Raw genomic sequence first — 20,822 nt, 5'->3', positions numbered from 1 at the left:
TGCTCAGGGAGATGTTGAAGATGTCAGTGAATACATCTGCCAGCTGGTCTGCACATCCTTTGAGCACTCGGCCAGGAATGTTGTCTGGTCCAGAAGCCTTCCGTGGGTTGACTCTGTGCAGAGTTCTCCTCACGTCCGCTGTGGAGAGACGAAGCACCTGGTCGTCACAAGGTGGGATCGTCTTCCTCGCCAACATGTTGTTCTGCGCCTCGAACCGAGCGTAGAAGTCATTCTGCTGTCATCATTGGTTTCAGAATTCTACTTACGTGACATATGTCCTGTCAAGTGCTAGTGTTTTTTATTTGATCATTTTTCATTTTATTGTAATCAACATCTTTATCCTGGTCATGGTTAGGGTGGGATTTGATAGTGTAACCAAAATGTGTTGGTTTTATGGCACATTCTTGATAGAGTTAAGTTCAAAGCCATTTCAAATGTTCACTAATTTAACATTGTTAATTTAACATTGTCATTTTAGACCACTCATGTTGTGAGTTTGGACACGCCAACTCAGAGTTTTTTTCTTTATTTCAGTATTTTCTCTCTTTCAAAGTAACAGTGAATACATCAAATTATGGAATTATGCAATGACTACTAAAATGTCAGCTTTATTTGGTAATCACCTGCAATGGTTTCCAACATCATTAATGTTGCTTTGAAAGTTCCTCTTCTCCATGTAATTGGCAACTTCACTTGAGGTTTAATTTCGGGAGAGCAGCTTCTTTCTTGCTTAACAGCCCTTAAGCACATAAGGCTTTCTTGACTGTGTTTCAGCAGTTTCTGGTTCATGGCAGACCTGGTTTTGGTTGGTCTTGCATAATATATGATTATCCAAATGCATTCTCATGTCTCTGTATCTGCTCTGGTCTTTTTTTTTTTCAGTCGCAGCCCCTTACTTTGGGTTTCTAGATCTCATGTTGACTTACCTTCCAAGTGACACTGTTGCCCTCTCCATCCTTACTGTGTATCAAAAGGAAAATGAATGTTCCTGTTAAGCATCAGTCTTACCTATTACTCTGAATTCACTTAATTTTACCCAGCTGTTCTCACTTTGTATATCACTGATTTTGTCGATGTTAGAACAGGGCCATCATTAATTTGCTCATTAATATTTCTGCTGAATGTGTATGCTTAACTGTCCTTTGTTAGATTTCTCACCACTTTCCACATTGGCGACCATATGAAGGACCACACCCTGGAGTAACTGGCCATGCAAACTTGTCCTTCAATAAAAAGAAAAGAAATAAATAAAGCTTACCTTAGCTTGTGTTCTTCAAAATTAGACCAAATGTTTATATTGTAACTGGATTAAATTGTTCCATAATGTATAAATAAAAAAAGTTTAGCCATAGAAATGACACTGTGCATCACCACACGATTTCCAGTTTCTGGTCGGGCTTCAAAACACATGACATGCCCTCAACTATTAATATAAGATGTCAGAATTGGGGCATTCAAAAACTTACATTTTATTAATTTAAACTGCCCGTGTTGTTTTTGCTCGCTGTCATTCTTTCAGTAAACAATTTTTTCTTTAAACAATTAAAAGAAAATGACAAAATATTTCAGTGTTGATGGCACAAAAAACACACCGGTTTTACAGAGGAAACATTTTTATGTAGAACTTTACTTACATGCAAATGTACAAGGTTAGAATTGTAGAAGTTGATTTTTTTCTTCTTCAAATATACAGAAAAAAACTAAGAATATGTTTTTCTTTAAGTATCAAACCATATCTACAAGGGGATAAAATAACACAAAACATTTTGGGAGTACAACACTGCCAATGTCTCCAAAATTACATAGCAATAGTTATACATTCTGTCTTGAAACAGATGACAAATGGCATTTAAATGTCAGCGTAAAGGGCACAACCCCTACAACCGAATTTCTGTAGTTTGAAAAATTATAGGCATGCAGTATTTGGTAAAACAACAAAAATGAACTCGTATAGCCATCATAGATGACGGGTAATTGAATGTTCACATGGGAAAATTGGCTCTTGTTTTTTTTAATATATATATTTTTTTAATATCGAATGCTTAACCACAAAAATGTGTTATCATGTTTCTTAAAGTTGTTTCAATAATTTAAATAAACCAAATGTTGAGTTCCAAATTAATAGCTATAATGTAACAGTTTGGGAACTATGTGCAAATACAAAAAAAAAAAAAAATACATATTTACATATTATGTTCTGAACATGAGATAAAAATGAATATGTAGAACAACAACAAATACAGAATATACATGTATGCATTTTTGTCTAAAAAAAGGAAAACCTGCTTGGCACGATTGTCATCCATAGATGAGCTTGAAACAATAACTAAAGATGACAAAACTGCTTCATCCAGGAGGACCTGAGATTAAATGATAGAAACCAAGCTACATGTGAAAGAACAAGTGAGGTAATCAGAACTTAAGGCTGAAACTGTTAATGCGGATAGCTACTAAATGTCGTTAATGATGTTAAAATGTTCTAGCATTATAAACATTTAAACAGGCTTACAAAATAAAGACAGATGCTCACCTAAGCCCTACTAGAAAAGGATTCATTTTTGTAATGTTCTTCTCCCTTTTACAGGCCAAACTACTTACATTTGTAACAAAACTTTGGTTTGATGTACAAACAGACATCTCCTTTTTAAACAAAAACTTTTTTCACATTTTGTGAGTTATGAATAGATAAATGCTAGAAGTGTCCCTTAAACATATAACTTCTCTCCATGGTCTTTACACTGGGAAAGCATAAGCAGAAATGAGTGCCGACTATCCCTGCATGTATGCCTTATATTTTCATTTTAATCCAGTCTGAATTGGACTTAACATTAAAATATGGCACACTCAGTGGACACAATGTTGGGAACAGTAACAATTCCACACATATTGTGAGATATTGTGAGTGATAAATTAAAGTTACAGGCATTGATTACCACTGTGTTCCATAAATAAAAGACAGAATAGTCATATATAATACAAACCCAATTCCACAGAAACAACAAACAGAAAGCAGTGATTTGTAAACTGTTTTTACAGATATTTAATCGAAATGGCACAAATAGACTCCATGATTTTTGTAAATAAATGCTATTTAGTTTGATGGCTGCAACACATTTCAAGTTGGAACAGGGCAAATTGTTTGTTGGTTTATTAGGATTTTAACGTTATGTTTTACACAATAAAACATATATATATATTTTTTTTCTTTATGCATTTTCTCCCTTTTTCGCACGTCCAATTGCCCGATTGCATCATGCTTCCTCTCCACCAATGCTGATCCCTGCTCTGATTGAGGAGAACGAAGCTAACCCATATCGTATCACCTACACTTTGACGAGTGCAGTGCAGCTCAGCGTTGTGTACGGAGAGACACACCCTGAGAGCACTCTTTTCTTATCTCTGTGCAGGCGCCATCAATCTACCAGCAGAGGTCGTAATTGCACCAGTTTTGAGAGAGAGAGAGAGACCCCAATCCGATTTAGTCCCACCCATATCTGAACAACAGGCCAATCGGCAGAGCTGAGATTCGATACGATGTATTCGAGATCCCAGCTCTGGTTCTAGCGTGTGTTTCCACCGCTGCGCCACCTCAGCTGCCTTCACTTTTGGTTACATTCATGACAGGAACGGTAGTTACTCATTACACAAGGTTCATCACTTCTCAAGATTATATGGAGCACAGTCGTGGACGATTTAGTGTCTCCAATTCACCTCACCTGCATGTCTTTGAAGGAAACCGGAGCACTCGGAGGAAACCCATGCAGACACGGGGAGAGCATGCAAACTCCACACAGAAAGGACCCGGACCGCCCCACCTGGGGATCGAACCTAGGACCTTCTTGCTGTGAGGCAAAAGTGCTACCCACTTAGCCACCGTGCCACCAGAACAGGGCAAATTAAGAGCAAGAATGCTGTGAATTGTTTTCTTAAAACACACTAAATAAATTAAGCTGTGACAACTTCAAGCCACATTGTGCACATATTACAACAAGTCATACTAAAAGAGTACGGGCCTAAACTGGCCTGTCTGTAGTCCAGATGTGGTTTATTCGTTTATTTTACACTGTGTAAATAAATGACTTTAGTTAAATCATTATCTATCCTGTAAATCCTTAAAACAGATTTACAAATCATTGCTGTCTGTTTTTGGAATTAGGGTTGTAGTTATGGCTGTATTAGAAGGATGTCTTGTTTACAGAACATCTAAATACACATAGAAATGCACACATCGCAACTGGATCGCAAAACAAGCATTATGTTGTTACATTATGTAGGATTGCAACAAGCACATTTTCTGCATCTTTAAGTTGTACAAACCTGCATAATTAGTCAGAGTGCATAATCCCGGTCAGAATTTTTATTACTATTTATTTACTTCTTATGTTTTATTTTATCTAGATGAGTTTTAGAAACTAACACTGGCATACATAAAACATATGCAAGTTTACAGCTATCTGATATGAGATCAGAATTAGGGTAAATTATATTTTCATCAAATACACACAGACATGATTGGCTAATATTTGCAGCAGACACAATTAACTAACGTCGGCTGGGTGGGAGGGCCGGAATGATTCCTCATTGCTGCTGCAATTTTAGCCTCTGCTGGCTGGTCGATGGCATCTGCACAGAGACGTGAGTCTAACCTGCCTCGTGCTGATGAAAGAAGTGATTGGCCTCTGCACACTGCTGAAGGGGGCTTATGTTGTGTACGGCCCTCCTCAGCCAGGGTAGGGGTCTGCAGCAATGGAGGAGAGATATAACCAAGGTAATTGGATATGACTAGATGAGGCGAAAAATGGAAAAATATATATATATTGTCATTTCAAATGTAGAAGTTAATATTTCATTTAAATAATATACATTTCCTAAACAAACTTAAACTTTACTAACTTTTACATTTTTGTGCAAAATCCTTGCTGGAATGTGTTGTAAAACTGCCCCCCATGTTTAAGAGTCATGCATGAGGACCAATCACTAAAAAGTTGTGTTCTACATCACCACTATGTACTATGTATCCAAGACACACTATTTAAAGGGATCCAGTTTATCTAATGACAATCCAGAGTGTTAGCAGTGGTCAAAAAGTATGTTTTAGCCTTAGACGAAAGTTATGCATGCGTGATGAGTTATTTAGATTGCTCACCGCACCCACCAAACACTGCATGCAAGAAAGGAGTGCACAAACAGTGTTGCTTTGTTGCTGCTGTTTGTATCATTATTTTAGGACATCAGATAGTTTTTCATTGACGTTTATCCTTCATCCCTGCAAACACAATCAGTCACAGAGTAGACTCGATTTATAGTAGTATTGACCATGTACCAGTAAGTGACCATCAATTTCAGTTCATAATAATCTGACAATAAGCAATAAGTAGTAGTAAAAATAATCCATGCTTCTGCTTCATGCTTTCCAGAACTGTCAATCCCATTATTGTACTGCATGCTTACTAGAGATTCAGAAGATTTCACCAATGAAATGCAATCTGCTTCATTTACTGCTTTAGGTTGTAAGGCTAGTGCTTGTTTAAAGGGAATTCTTTAGAGTGATCAATAAGGACAAAAAAAGTATACCCTGAGAGTTCTACACAGAAACATCATGATGACCTAGGAGGTTTAAAATGCACACAGGTCTTATTTTTTCCCTTATTTATATATGTATTTTCTCCCTTTTTCATTAACGATTCAGTGTCAATTTGTCTTCCGCTGTTGTGGAAGGTATATTTGGTGCTCACGTGCCCTCCGACGCGTGCACGGTCCTAGTGGACCCCTTCTTTACGGTCGTGCCTCTGTACAGGCGCCTCTATCCGCTAACCAGGGTTTAAAGACCCCACTTACTTAGTCCGGTCATTTCCCCTACTCAGCAGACACGGTGGCCAACTTGTGTCTACTGCAGGCACAGCCAATTGTGCCCGCTAGATGGGGCCCAGACCGGTAGCAGAGCTGAGATGTTCAGAATCTCAGCGCTGGTGTGCTAGCGGAATATCCCGCTGTGCCACCTGGGTGCCAACACAGGTCTTATTTGAATGTAAATGAGCAGGTTATGCCTAGTTCACACTACACGATCTTTGTCGTGATTTTCGCTCGGCGACTGGTCGGAGCTAGATTTGCCGGCTCGGGAGCAACTCGGCGTTCGCTCGGCGATCGAAACTCGGCTCTCAATCGCTATGTGTGAACTACTCAACAACTCGATCCGAGAAGCTAGATTTCTAGCTTGCCAGATATCTGGATCTGAGTTGCCCGACTGGCAATGAGTGCTATGTCGAACAGCCAATGAGAACGCAAGACACGGTGTGAGAGAAAACGCAGGGGAGGAGGTGTAAAAAGGTGGGACAGGGGCATAATATAGTTTATATCAGAATACACCAGCACACCTACTTGAAAGACTCCCGATTACAAGAGATCCAGTTGTGTAGTGTGAACTGTACAGCGACCTGACGACTTGGAAAGTCGTGTAGTGTGAACTTGGCATTACCATTTACAATTTCATTTGCTAACATAAATTTAACCCAGAGAGAATTAGGAAGATATCTGGCCATGGCTGGGTTGCTTTTTCTAGAGATAAGAGAGCTGCTAAATATTTTTGATGTAAATCTATTTTGAGTGCTGATATTTAAGTGCTTTAAAAGTGCCTAAATTACCAAACTAAAATCTTTAGAATAATTCCACATGCTGTAAGGAAGTATATTTGACTGTTATATCATAACAATGATGCTTCAAACACGTGATTCTGGTGTGTAAAGTGAGAAAGTCTGAATTAGCTAAATAAAATGCAGTTGGTAACAGATAACATACACACTGGTACATCTATGTGACATGCAACTTAAAAATAAATGTCGCTAATAGTAACAGTGTTGAACGATGCAGGTTTGGTGAGCTTTACAAATATGAACAAAACGCATTAGAAACCAAGACAAGTGTAGCTTTCAATGAGTTTGAAAAGGAAAACACCAAGCTGTACATTGAAACAAAGTCCCTGCTAACACAGCAGACTGTAAAATGACTCAAGAGCCTCTCTGCATGTCCAGAGTATGAACCAGTTTCAAGTGATCCAAGTGCTACAGTGCACACAGAGCTACATAAACTAAAGTATGAGTATGTTTTCTGGTCATGAGCCCTTCAGATGCACTGCCCGAAAAATCCCAGCTACAGAACAACAAGCATATAGCTAGACAACCACCAAAACACACCCGCCGGGGCAGAATCCGCCAACCCACCAATCCATTTTACTATGTGGCATTCAGGACCCGTGCAAGGTCTCGCCTGGTACGCTCAGACGAGCTCACCAGATATCCGCTACCTCTCCCGGAGCTGGGCCACGCTGTGGCGTGAAACGGGTCACAACGCGGATTCAAATGCGCAGGACCCACCAGGTCGATGAAGAGCTCCAAGCCGAAGTGTGTGGGGGGAGAAGAAGAAAAGAAAACAAAAGGAAAGGGCTGGACGGCTTGCATTAGGTTGGCAAGGGGTCGTCATCGCCTTTGCTGCACTTGCATTTGCAGCACAGCACAAACGGCGTGGCCAGTAGAAGGAATGGAGAGGCTACCAGCAAGAGCAGGCCGAAACCAGCAAAGATACCGATGACCTGGAGACACAGAAATTGATGAGGACGCAGTAATACATTTATGGCAAAACATCACTCCAAAAGTACTGTGTGTACCTGTTAAATGAGTTAAATAACAAACTTACATTTTTTGTTTGATATACAGCGGTACCTTGTAACTCTACGTCCCCCAAACTCGAATTCTTTAAAACATGACGCCCTTCGTCAAGAAATTTGTACCCTTAAACTCGACTTTTACCTTAAACTCAACGTGTGTGTGACCACCACTTTGCTCAGCGCTTGGCTTAATTGGATTTTTCTCCTGTTTCACTTTTAAACTTGTGTCATAGCTCGAGGTTCTGAGAAATTGTGAGAATCTTAATTATTACTGCCTTTATTAGTTTTCTCCACTAATAAAATTCCTCGCTCGTTATAGTACAATAAGTCACGTTAAGCTTTGTGCAGGGCACAGCCAGTGCAAAAGCTATTCTGTCACCTCTCATGTTGATGGGTCTTTACTGAACAGAATACGGTATTCCAAGATCAAGCATCTCCACGATTAAGAAGCATAAGGAATCAATAAAGAAGTAAAGTAAAACTGTTTTTAAAGTTAAAAGTTAACTGTTTTCAATTGTATTTCAGTGTTTTCATATTATATTTGTGTTATTTCAGTGTATAAGTGTCAAAAACAACCCCATTATTTTACATTAGCCTAGGGCGGCACGGTGGCTAAGTGGGTAGCACTGTCGCCTCACAGCAAGAAGGTCCTGGGTTCGATCCCCAGGTGGGGCGGTCCGGGTCCTTTCTGTGTGGAGTTTGCATGTTCTCCCTGTGTCTGCGTGGGTTTACTCCGGGTGCTCCGGTTTCCTCCCAGGGGATACAAAATTGTCCATGAATGTGTTTGATATAAACTTGTGAACTGATGAACCTTGTGTAAAGAATAATAACTACTCTTCCTGTCATAAATGTAACCAAAAGTGTAAAACATGACGTTAAAATCCTAATAAACAAACAAAAAAACATTAGCCTAAAATATACGCAGTTCCACAGGACCATGGAACACATTAACAGGTTTGCCATACATCCTTATAGGGAAAAAGTACCTTGAAACTCAACGCCTTTTAAACTCAATGCCACTCCCAGAACCAATTGAAGTTGAGTTTCAAGGGACCACTGCACTTTTTTGCACCTGGTCTAAGTCTTCCATTCGTGAATCCTAATTTATTTAATCTAGATTTATTTAATTAGACTTAAATTACAATGACAAAGAAAAATTCAAGAAGTGTTAGTGATCTACTTTTATTTACAATGGTACCTTAAAACTATGAAAAGAAATTGCGAAGGGACTGAATTATCTGTGGCCGGGTATTAATTGGAGGACGGACTATACCTAGCACAACACTGACACTGACTTGGCAGTAACAAGGCTGCATGTGCTGTACCCGTCTCAGTCACCCTGGGACACTCTGGCCTATATGTGACTCATTCTAAATTCAGCACTGTATGATCCGACCTGAGAAACCAAAATGCAAACAGTCTCAGGAGACCTTTATAGAACATTTGGTCTCAATCTCTCTTCAGTTCTTCCTAAAGGGTTGGAAATGTGAGCAAAGCACGCCTTTTATAAAGCAACGAGCAGCAGAATAAAACGAATGAGTAATAATAGGCTGACCGCACAGCTCTGTCTGCTGAAGAAGTCACAGTTATTCTGCAGTAGAGTGCACGGTGGCAGCATTAGTGTGCTCTAACACAGACTCCCCACTGAGCAACAGATGGCTCTGCATAAGCCAGCTACGACCATTGCCTTTAGATCAGGGCATGAACATGAATTAAACTGGTCTGGTTCTGTCAGGACCTGACAAATATGTTATTTTGTATAACTAGCAGTGCTGCTTTGATCTGTGGAACATGTTCTGTTACTGGGGCATTCTTATAGTCTAGCAACCAGCATTTACCCTGTGTAATAAAAAACAACAGTGTCCCAGTGTACTGTCAACATTTATATTGTTTGTTTATTAGGATTTTAACGTCATGTTTTACACTTTGGTTACATTCATGACAGGAACGGTAGTTATTCATTACACAAGATTAATCAGTTCACACAAGGTTATGTCGAACACAGTCATGGACAATTTAGTATCTCCAATTCACCTCACTTGCATGTCTTTGGACTGTGGGAGGAAACCGGAGCACCCGGAGGAAACCCACACGGACACGGGGAGAACATGCAAGCTCCACACAGAAAGGACCGGGGCTGCTCCACCTGGGGATCGAACCCAGGACCTTCTTGCTGTGAGGCGACAGTGCTACCCACTTAGCCACCGTGCCGCCCTTCTGTGCCTTAGGAATGTTTCCAAAAACATTGGGTGCAAGCCAGAAATATACACTCTGTACAGGGTATCAGTCCATCACTGTTCCACACACACTTTATTAGTCATTTACTTACATCTAGGGGTGTTTTAAAGTAGCCAATTTATATAACCTGAATTAACAACCGTATATTCAACAACTGCAGGTGTCACACAAGATTATATATATTTAGCTATTTAAAATAAATTAAAAGAAACCACTTAATCTTGGTTAGGGTTGCTGTGGCATATTTATGTATTTATCATGATTTTACCTCAACCTGGGGATCAAACCCAGGACCTTCTTGCTGTGAGGCGACAGTGCTACCCACTGAGCCACTGTGCCACCCTTCTGTGGCTTAGGAATGTTTCCGGAAACATTGTCTGTACAGGGTATCAGTACATCACTGATCCACATACACTTAATTACTCATTTACTTACATCTAGGGGTGTTTTAAAGTAGCCAATTCACAGCTGGAATGTTTCTATGAGTAGGGAGAAAGCTAAGGTTATCTAGAATCAAATATAGGGATGTCAAACTCAATTCAAGTACCTTCAATTGGTTCACTGATTAAGAAGCAGAGATGAGTCAATAAATCTCACTTAAATACTTAATGTACAGTAAATATACCGTATGTAAAAAGGAATGGTTACTGTATTAGTCACACAGAATTATTTCAGATCATTAGACAATATTAAGGTTAGTAAAGAAACACACTGTAAAACATTTAATTTGCTTAAGAAAGTAATAAAACATGCATATAATCTATTAAATAATTTTCTGATTTTATTTATTTATACAAAAAAATCAACCAATTGTCATTCCAATTTAGCTTATTGAACACAGCAGGAATTATTTGTAGCATTTGTTCAGCCTTACCATCAGTCAAGCAGTCACCCTTAAGTTTCTACAGGAACACCATGTCATGACCACAAGAAAATCCAAAAAAAGTTATTGAAATGTATTAAGTCTATAAAGAATTCCTATAAAAGAAGTCATTTATAAAGTTTTAAGACTGTACTGAACCACAATGGCAGCTGAGACAACTGAATAAAGAAACCTGGAACAGTTGTGAATCTATTTAACAATGTCCCTCTTTGCTGAAATGTCAGCAGGGCTCAGACACAACTTATCCAAGAAGAAATGCAGACGTCTCTAAAGAATAACGAAAAGAAAACAACTACAAACCGAGAGAGACACCAAATTTTGTCTGACCAGTCTTGGTTTGATAGGATACTTTACTACATCGTTACTACTTAGCTACTAGATGACAAAAAAGCTGATAATTAGAATATACAGCACTGTTTGTAGGTTAGATACTGTATTTTATAGCAGTACAGGTTAATAAGTGCATCTTTCAAGGTGCTAACTTTAAATATTGATCTGTGAGTCTTTAGTGGTTGGAAATGACACACACATACACACACTGCTGTAATTAAAAATTGAAAACAAAGGCAGTGCCATAAACCACACAGCCAAAAGTTTTACTTTATGTACGACTGTTGCATTAAAGGTGTATTTGTACGTGCTACTCTGAGGTTAGGAAATTAACTTACACAGATCAGACATAACATTATGACCACCTTCCTAACATTGTGTTGGTCCCCCTTTTGCTGCCAAAACGGTCCTGACCCGTTGAGGCATGGAGTCTGACACCTTTCTATCAGAACCAGAATTAACTTCTTCAGCAATCTGAGCTACAGTAGCTCGTCTGTTGGATCGGACCACACGGGCCAGCCTTCGCTCCCCATGTGCATCAATGAGCCCTCCTTTCTTAGACCACTTTTTCCTGCTTCTAACACATCAACTTTGAGGATAAAATGTTCACTCGCTGCCTGATATATCCCACCCACTAACAGGTGCCGTGATGAAGAAATAATCAGTGTTATTCACTTCACCTGTCGGTCGTCACAATGTTATGCCTGGTCGGTGTATGTCTAATTGTTGCACTAAAATGTGTATTTGTTCATGCTGTTTTAAAGAATGGGGAAAGTAATTGTTCTGTGCTTATTATATGTTCATACATGGGCAGTTATCTAAACATGAACATGACATAATTAAGAGCATACATGAATGAACAGCCCAATTAAAGTGCTAAAATCCTAAATATTTAAAAACATACGGTAACAGACTTTAGTTTGATATGAATATCCAGTTTTTGATTATTTGAATCTGATAGCGATTCATATAATCATTGATTCGGAACAGATTTAAGACCTGTGCAAAGAAACTGATTTTCACGACCCGTTACAAAATAAAAAAAAAAGGTCGTGATTGTCAAAAACATGCACCCACCTGTGTTCTGTGCCAAATCACTGAGGCTCTGGAGTGGCCCAGCTTATTGCGGCATGGTCCTTTGTCGTAATGGATCAGGAGGAAGTCGTCCTGTCAAACACAGAGGATAAGGAGAGGGTGATTGTTATCTTGGTGAGTGTGTGGGACATGCAGACAAAAGAAAGGACTTTTGAAGGCACAGACCAAGAGCGTGAACAGATTGCCACTGTGATGGACACATGCTCACCAAGCAGCTCCAACGGTGGCAACTTGACAACATAATAACAAGAAATATAGTTTTGGTGTGATAAAAGATGTCTTTGTATGGTGTGTGTGTAGCATCAAAATATATATATACAGTGCCTTGCAAAAGTATTCAGCCCCCTTGAACTTTTCAACCTTTTGCCACATTTCAGGCTTCAAACATAACGATATGAAATTGTAATTTTTGGTGAAGAATCAACAACAAGTGGGACACAATCGTGAAGTAGAACGAAATTTATTGGATATTTTAAACTTTTTTTAGAAATAAAAAACTAAAAAGTGGGGCGTGCAATATTATTCAGCCCCTTTACTTTCAGTGCAGCAAACTCACTCCAGAAGTTCAGTGAGGATCTCTGAATGATCCAATGTTGACCTAAATGACTGATGGTGATAAATAGAATCCACCTGTGTGTAATCAAGTCTCCGTATAAATGCACCTGCTCTGTGACAGTCTCAGAGTTCTGTTTAAAGCGCAGAGAGCATCATGAAGACCAAGGAACACACCAGGCAGGTCCGAGATACTGTTGTGGAGAAGTTTAAAGCCGGATTTGGATACAAAAAGATTTCCCAAGCTTTAAACATCTCAAGGAGCACTGTGCAAGCGATCATATTGAAATGGAAGGAGTATCAGACCACTGCAAATCTACCAAGACCCGGCCGTCCCTCTAAACTTTCAGCTCAAACAAGGAGAAGACTGATCAGAGATGCAGCCAAGAGGCCCATGATCACTCTGAATGAACTGCAGAGATCTACAGCTGAGGTGGGAGACTCTGTCCATAGGACACAATCAGTCGTACACTGCACAAATCTGGCCTTTATGGAAGAGTGGCAAGAAGAAAGCCATTTCTCAAAGATATCTATAAAAAGTCACCTGGGAGACACACCAAACATGTGGAAGAAGGTGCTCTGGTCAGATGAAACCAAAATCGAACTTTTTGGCCACAATGCAAAACGTTATGTTTGGCGTAAAAGCAACGCAGCTCATCACCCTGAACACACCATCCCCACTGTCAAACATGGTGGTGGCAGCATCATGGTTTGGGCCTGCTTTTCTTCAGCAGGGACAGGGAAGATGGTTAAAATTGATGGGAAGATGGATGGAGCCAAATACAGGACCATTCTGGAAGAAAACCTGTTGCAGTCTGCAAAAGACCTGAGACTGGGACGGAGATTTATCTTCCAACAAGACAATGATCCAAAACATAAAGCAAAATCTACAATGGAATGGTTCACAAATAAACGTATCCAGGTGTTAGAATGGCCAAGTCAAAGTCCAGACCTGAATCCCATCGAGAATCTGTGGAAAGAGCTGAAAACTGCTGTTCACAAACGCTCTCCATCCAACCTCACTGAGCTCGAGCTGTTTTGCAAGGAAGAATGGGCAAAAATTTCTGTCTCTCGATGTGCAAAACTGATAGAGACATACCCCAAGCGACTTGCAGCTGTAATCGCAGCAAAAGGTGGCGCTACAAAGTATTAACACAAGGGGGCTGAATAATATTGCACGCCCCACTTTTCAGTTTTTTATTTCTAAAAAAAGTTTAAAATATCCAATAAATTTCGTTCCACTTCACGATTGTGTCCCACTTGTTGTTGATTCTTCACAAAAAATTACAATTTCATATCGTTATGTTTGAAGCCTGAAATGTGGCAAAAGGTTGAAAAGTTCAAGGGGGCTGAATACTTTTGCATGGCACTGTACACCAAACAGAATCTGGTTGCCACTTTTAAGATGACAAAGTCAATTTTACAGGATTTTCCTCAGACCGGTGACCCGCCTACAAGTCGATTTTAAAAATATGGACCTTTGTCCATTCCTAGTGGATAGATAGTTATGTAAGTGAGCACTCACGTCCAAAGATTCCAAGCAGTACCAGCAGAAGGCATGCTTGCAGTTCTTACACATCATCTGGGCACAGCCTTCATCTCTCTCGATGTAGACTTTACATTTGGGACATCGCTTGATAGGAGCATCATCATCATCATTCTTAAAGAATGAACTGTGTCAGAAAAAGAAAACATAAAGCTCATCACAAGCCATTTGATTAAATATATTTTGCATGTAGAATCATCAAATAATAATAATAATAATCTGTGAAATAACTTCTTAAAATATGTGCAATACCTACTGTACCTTGTGCAATACTTCTTAACAAATGTGGAATGATTTGGTTAACTTTCCTTAAAAAATATATGTGTAAATATGTGTAAACACTTTGTATTGTTTTTATTTTTATATTCTTGAAAGCTGCTGTAACACTGCAAATTTCCCCCCGTGGGATAATAAAAGGCGATCTTATCTTATCTTATCTTATCTTATCTCATCTTATAATAAGATTAACAACAGTAAACTGCATGTATTTTATTGTACAATTGATCATTTATTTATTTATTAGGATTTTAATGTCATGTTTTACACTTTTGGTTACATTCATGACAGGAACGGTAGTTACTCATTAGACAAGGTTCATTAGTTCACATGTTTAATGTCAAACACAGTCATGGACAATTTTGTATCTCCAATTCACCTAACCTGGACTGTGGGAGGAAGTCAGAGCTTCCGGAGGAAACCCACGCAGACATGGGGAGAACATGCAAACTCCACACAGAAAGGACCCGGACATCCCCACCTATGGATTAAAACCAGGACTTTCTTGCTGTGAGGCGACAGTGCTACCCACTGAGCCACCGTGCCACCCTGTATAATTGATAAAATGTCAATTTAAGTCACGTTTCTTTTCTATTTAAAAAGTTGACTCTAAGGTTAAATACAGTGTTACCTAGCTACTGAGCAACTGGGTCACTTAAATGTGTTTTGTTACAGGTTTTTGCAAAACGCTTAACCATATACTTTGTTATATTTAATCACATTTGCTGATTGAATCTTACGAAACACTTATGAAACACACTTACGAAGTATACATTATTATGGTGGCAGATTGCAGCCACACAGAAAAAAAAAATAAACCCATAAACATATTATGACATATGATTATGAGAAAAGACATCTTATATAATTATGAATTATGAAATAAAATATTTTAATGAGATGTCAAAGATCAAATTTTTGCAAATAAATTGAAATGAGTAAATGACATGCAAGCTCAGTGGTGCAGTTGATTGAAATAATCAAATTTTACTTTCTGCTTATCATAGTGTCACTGAGCAGCATGGATGGTATTGTTATTAGTATTTACACACTGTGAAGATTTCTTAAATCTCAGCATTTATACAGGCGTGAAAATTGGCCATATCTTTTAGACACTGAGTTATATCTAACTGGGCTGCTAGCCAGTAATTACATGGCTGTAATACTAAAGACAACTAACTCATAAGCGAAAACTGTGGATGGCTCAGTCATGCAGCATTAAAGAACATGTTTGCTTGTACATGACCCTCAGACTAGTCTGTCATTTCACATTTCACATCACAATTATCAGAAAATATCTCATTGTTACAATTTCAGGACAACATCTCGTAACAGTGACATAATGAAGTTTCTTTTTTTTCTGCCTGACAGGAATACACCACTGCAGACTACAATAAATAAGTTATGAAGAACCAGATCCTTTGTAGCACAGTAAAAGAAGACATGTCAACAGTGTCTGTACTTGATAAACATCACTAAACTCAGAAGATAAGATTCCTTTATTGATCCCCATGGGGGAAATTCGAGTGTGAGTATCAGGCTCACATAATGCCAAACAGACAAAAACATGTGACTGTCTTCAATCCTCAAGAAGATTCTTGATTATCTATTTTGCATTTTACCCCCTTTTTCTGCCAATTTAGAGTAGCCAATCCTCTGCTGGGAATCCCAATGGTGTCCAAGGAGGGGGTGACTTGACTGACACACACCTCTGACATGTGTGCATTCCACCAGTCCCTTCTTATTCACCCATACTTTGGTGGATATGCGCGTGAGGTCCGCTTTGCGCACGGACAGCCACATTACCAAATAGCTGGGTTTTATTGCCCACCCAGCATTTCCCACCCAGCAGACCGGAGGTCAAATTTGTCTGCTGCAGGCATTAGTCAATTATGCCTGCTAGAGGACACCCACCAGAACCTAAAAGTTCAGAATCTCTGCACTGGTGTCCAAGCGGATTATCCCGCTGCACCACCTGAGTGCTTATACTCCAGTATTCTTAAACAAATTTGAAATTCACTACATTACCAAACAGTTGGGTTGTATTTATTTACTCTATTGAAACTATGACTACAGTTTCTAATGGAAGCGCTTCGAGCTATTTCTCTCATTAGTGCAGTAGAAGATCATTTAGCAGAAATCCTTTTATATAGTCAGAACATTTACTGACAAGATTGAACAACTGCTATTAGACCTCCATTATAAGTATGTTACAGGTCAAGTACTGTTCTTTATGTTCTTTTCTCAGTACAGCGGATATGATGGAGTAATTGGCAGCACTTATAATAGCTGTTCTACAGATGCGGCACGTAGAGATTATTTCTTTAGGAAGCCGGTACCTGCTCTCTCCAGGAAGGAATGTAGTTATAGGAGGGTTCTCTTGGCACTCCTGGTCTGGGTGCCAGCTGGCTTTGCAGGCTGAGCAAAACTCCAGTGTGCAGTTACCGCATCGTACCAGCTGCGGCCGGGCAGCATCTGCTTCTTTTAGCTGGCACACAGCCTGGCATGATGACGATGGGCACCACGTCCGGCACGGATCTAACAGCACCTCTATAATAGGAAACAGAAAAAAAAAACATCATCGGTTAGGCTGCTTATTGCACATACAGAATGTAAGATCACCATGGTTACACTAGGTGTATTCTGACTTCAGAGGGTAGCATGACTGCTTCTTTCAGCTCTGATCTATATATTAGGGAACAAACTGTGCATCAGCTGATACTCAACAATAAATCAGACCTTCTTGGGCAAACCTACATGATATGGACAAAATATTTATGGACATTACATCCAAAACCAAAAGCAAGGATATTTGCTTATTTAACAGTGGTCTCTGTGCCTCTACATCTTTTAAAAGGCTTTTTAGATTTTTGAACATGACTACAAGGAACACTTCATTTAAGCAACAAGATATGAAGTGCTCTGTGCAGACCAGTCAAGATCTTGTACAACGAGGGGACATTTATGCTAAATTTATGCTATTTTCCCCCCCCTTTTTCTCCCCCTTTAGCGCATCCAATTGTTCAATTTGCATCGTGCTTCCTCTCTGTCTATGCCGAACCCCGCCCTGACCGAGGAGATCGAAGCTAACCCATATCCCCTCCGAAACATGGGCAGCAGCCGGATGCATTTTTGCCACCCGCACATTTATGAGTTTGGCGCCACCTAGCGTTGCATGCGGAGAGACACACCCTAAGGGCACTCTTCCTCATCTCTTGTGCAGGCGCCTCTAATCAACCGGCAGAGGTCGTAATCGCATTCTGACAGAGAGAGACCCACATCCGGTTCTTTGTCCCACCCCCAACTGAGCAACCGGCCAATTGTTGCCCATACAGCCACTCAGCTTCGAACCGGTGAAGCAGAATCCAGCCCTGGTTGCAGCGTGTCTTTTTACCGCTGCGCCACCTGAGCGGCATAATTTACTTTTTTATTCTATTTTTTTTTGCATTTTCCCCCCAATTTTCCTCCCAATGCAGTCATATCCAATTACCCAATTGCATTACACTCCTCTCTACTGATGCTGATCCTTCACTCCGACTGAGAAGAGCCGTGACACACGCCCCCTCCGACACATGCAAAACCCGACTGCATGTTTTCACTTGCACGAGGCGAGTTCATATGTGAATCAGCTTTGTGTATCCTCATTATCTTAACAATCAGCCACCTAGGTCATAATTGCACCAGTTATGAGGAATCCCCTCTGGTACCCTCCCTTAAAAAACAGCCAATCGTTGTTTGTGTAGGTGCCCAGCCTGCCAAGTAGCAGAGCTGAGATTCGAGAGGATTCGAAGAGTTCGAGATGTCTGGTGTGCTAGCGTGTTTTACCGCTGCGCCACCTGAGAACCCTGAATTATGATTCAGTTTTTTTACATGAGGCCAACCATTTTAACAGCTCCATAACTCCTCCATCTCCTCCTCCAGGGAACTGGCACTATGCATTTAAGCAGGTTGCATTCTCTCGGCAAAGCTTTACTTATTACTCTAGAGAATGTTTTGCCAATGCTCCAGAGACCAATGGCAGTGTGCTTTACACCAGCCTGACAACATCCACGGCAACCTTATATCAATGGCTTGCTTATGGTTGCCTGGCCATAAAACTTAATTAATGAGTCCATTAAGCATTGCCGTCAAGGACAAAGAATGTTTCCCCAAATTATGCAGGAAAGCACTTTAGTCACCCTGTTTTGTGAGCTTTTATGTGGCATAACACTTGGATGGGCTCTTGTTGCTTCTCTATGTTCTACTTCAAAATAACAGCATGTACAGTTAACCTTGGTCGTTGAAAACACCGGAACACTGACAGTGCCGTGATTACTCACTGGCAGTAGGGGTCATATTAAAATGTAAATGCTTGTTTATTGAGACTGCATGGCATTTATTTGATTCAATGCACCTCTAAGCAGTTAATTTGTATAAAAACCCAATATTCAGAAGCCTTAAAATCTATTGCACACAATACAGCACAAACCAAATCTCACACACAATGGTGAATCTATTCAAACCCTTCAGATTATTATTTGCACTTCTTATTTCATTTGCTGCACCCTTATAGTGACAAGTGACCTGCTTATACAGTTTTTTTTATATTCTCTCTCCAATCTAGTCATTTATAATTCTCAATTCTAAACATCCAGTGCATACCCTGATCAGATCAAGGAGAGCCAGATCACCACACGTTCTTATTTAATTAATAATAGAATAAAACCGCATGTGTGAAATGGGCTACATAAAGAAGTGTTGGCGGTGTTATCTGGAAATGCAGACACGTTTCAACCTTCTGCTCCAGTGCTTGGTAACACATTTGACCTGGATGAATGCTTTTTAATCTGTCTCTCTCTCTCGGGTCTGATTCACTTATGAGTACAATACTCAACACAGCAGTCACGTGTGGGTGCAAGGACATTGAAGGCAGATGTGCTGAACTGTAAGAAAGACCACTACACTCAGTATAAAAGGTTCACTGTTAGTCATCTAGAGTACAGGGGAAACAATTACTCCATTCAAGCAGCTACTTTTGCTTTTGTTATTTTAACCGTTTTTTTTTCTTTCTTTTTTTCTCCCACTTTAGCGCATCCAATTTCTGCCCGTCAATCATCCTCTCACTAATGCTGGTCCCCGCTCCTGATTGGGGAGGACGAGGCTGCTCCACGCCCCCTCCGAAACGTGCACAGCATTCGAACATCTAATCACCTACACTTTACGAAAGCAGTGCAGTACAGCGTTGTGTACGGAGAGCCACACCCTCTACCGCACTCCATTTCCCATCTCCGTGCAGGCGCCACCAACCAGCCAGCAGAGGCAGGCAGAGCCGAGATTCGATACGATGTATTCGAGATCTCAGCTCTGGTGAACAGCGCGTGTTTTTACCGCTGCGCCACCTGAGCGGCAAATTTATAATTCTAAACAAGAATACGTTCAAAAGGAGCTCAATAAGCAAATAAAACACTATTAATAAAAAAAATAAACATGACAAAAAGAGTGTGCCCCCTGTCTGTTTTAGAAAAATGTGTCTGTGGTAACCTGTGTGATAGTTTTTTGAATGAAAACAGCCTGGCTCACACTTAACCTCACTGAACACCTTTGTAACGTTAAGATCAGGACTTAAATTGACTACAGAACAGAAAAGTTTATTTTATATAAATGATTTTACACACCTGCTAACAATGAGCTTGACTGTAACACCCAAACCCAATAATTATTAGGGCTGTCTACATACTTTTGGCCATATACTGTATTTTCTCAAAAACGTTCTAAATTTGATTGTAGGTTTTCTCAAAACTACAAAATTGGGGCGCTCAGATGGCGCAGCGGTTAAACACGCTAGCACACCAGAGCTGATTGATTGCGCCTGCACAGAGACGAGGGATGAAGTGATCAGAGTGTGGCTCTTCGTACACAAAGCTGATCCGCATATGAACGTGCCTTGTGGAGGTGAAAAGATACAGTCAGCTACTGCACACATGTCAGAGGGGGTGGCTCTCCTCAATCAGGGTGGAGAGTAGCGAGGAGAGTACATCAGTAGCGAGGAAGTATAATGCAATCGGGTTATTGGATATGCAAAAAAAAATGTTTATATATAAAAAAAAAAGTTGAAATAAAATGCACAAACCAGTGAGACAGGTAACATTCTCCTGACATTCACAAACCCAGGTCCATCCATCAAACTGCCAGATAAAGAAGCGTGATTTATCTTCATCTGATGCTTGCCATTGTGCTTTTTGCTATATGGCTTTAATGCATGT

At 40.0% G+C, this 20,822-nt stretch overlaps 1 protein-coding gene across 2 annotated transcripts in view; it reads right to left on the bottom strand.

The window, feature by feature from the left end:
• Window positions 1–5,074: 5,074 nt before the first annotated feature.
• rnf144aa (ring finger protein 144aa) overlaps window positions 5,075–20,822 on the bottom strand; it is a 63,009-nt gene continuing 47,261 nt past the window's right edge. The window contains exons 6-9 of one of the 2 annotated variants that reach the window (XM_063007270.1): window positions 16,920–17,130; window positions 14,284–14,431; window positions 12,189–12,278; window positions 5,075–5,266 (exon numbers count right to left, since the gene is read on the bottom strand). In XM_063007270.1, coding sequence (XP_062863340.1) covers window positions 5,261–5,266; window positions 12,189–12,278; window positions 14,284–14,431; window positions 16,920–17,130 — 455 coding nt within the window. In that variant the 3' untranslated portion in view covers window positions 5,075–5,260. Of the gene's footprint in view, window positions 5,267–6,864; window positions 7,586–12,188; window positions 12,279–14,283; window positions 14,432–16,919; window positions 17,131–20,822 lie in introns of those variants that run through there. The other variant, XM_063007269.1, reaches the window with a different exon arrangement.

This window comes from Trichomycterus rosablanca, chromosome 13 (assembly GCF_030014385.1).
Source record: "Trichomycterus rosablanca isolate fTriRos1 chromosome 13, fTriRos1.hap1, whole genome shotgun sequence".
Classification (NCBI taxonomy): Eukaryota; Metazoa; Chordata; class Actinopteri; order Siluriformes; family Trichomycteridae; genus Trichomycterus; species Trichomycterus rosablanca.
This window is presented reverse-complemented; position numbering and strand designations above follow the sequence as displayed.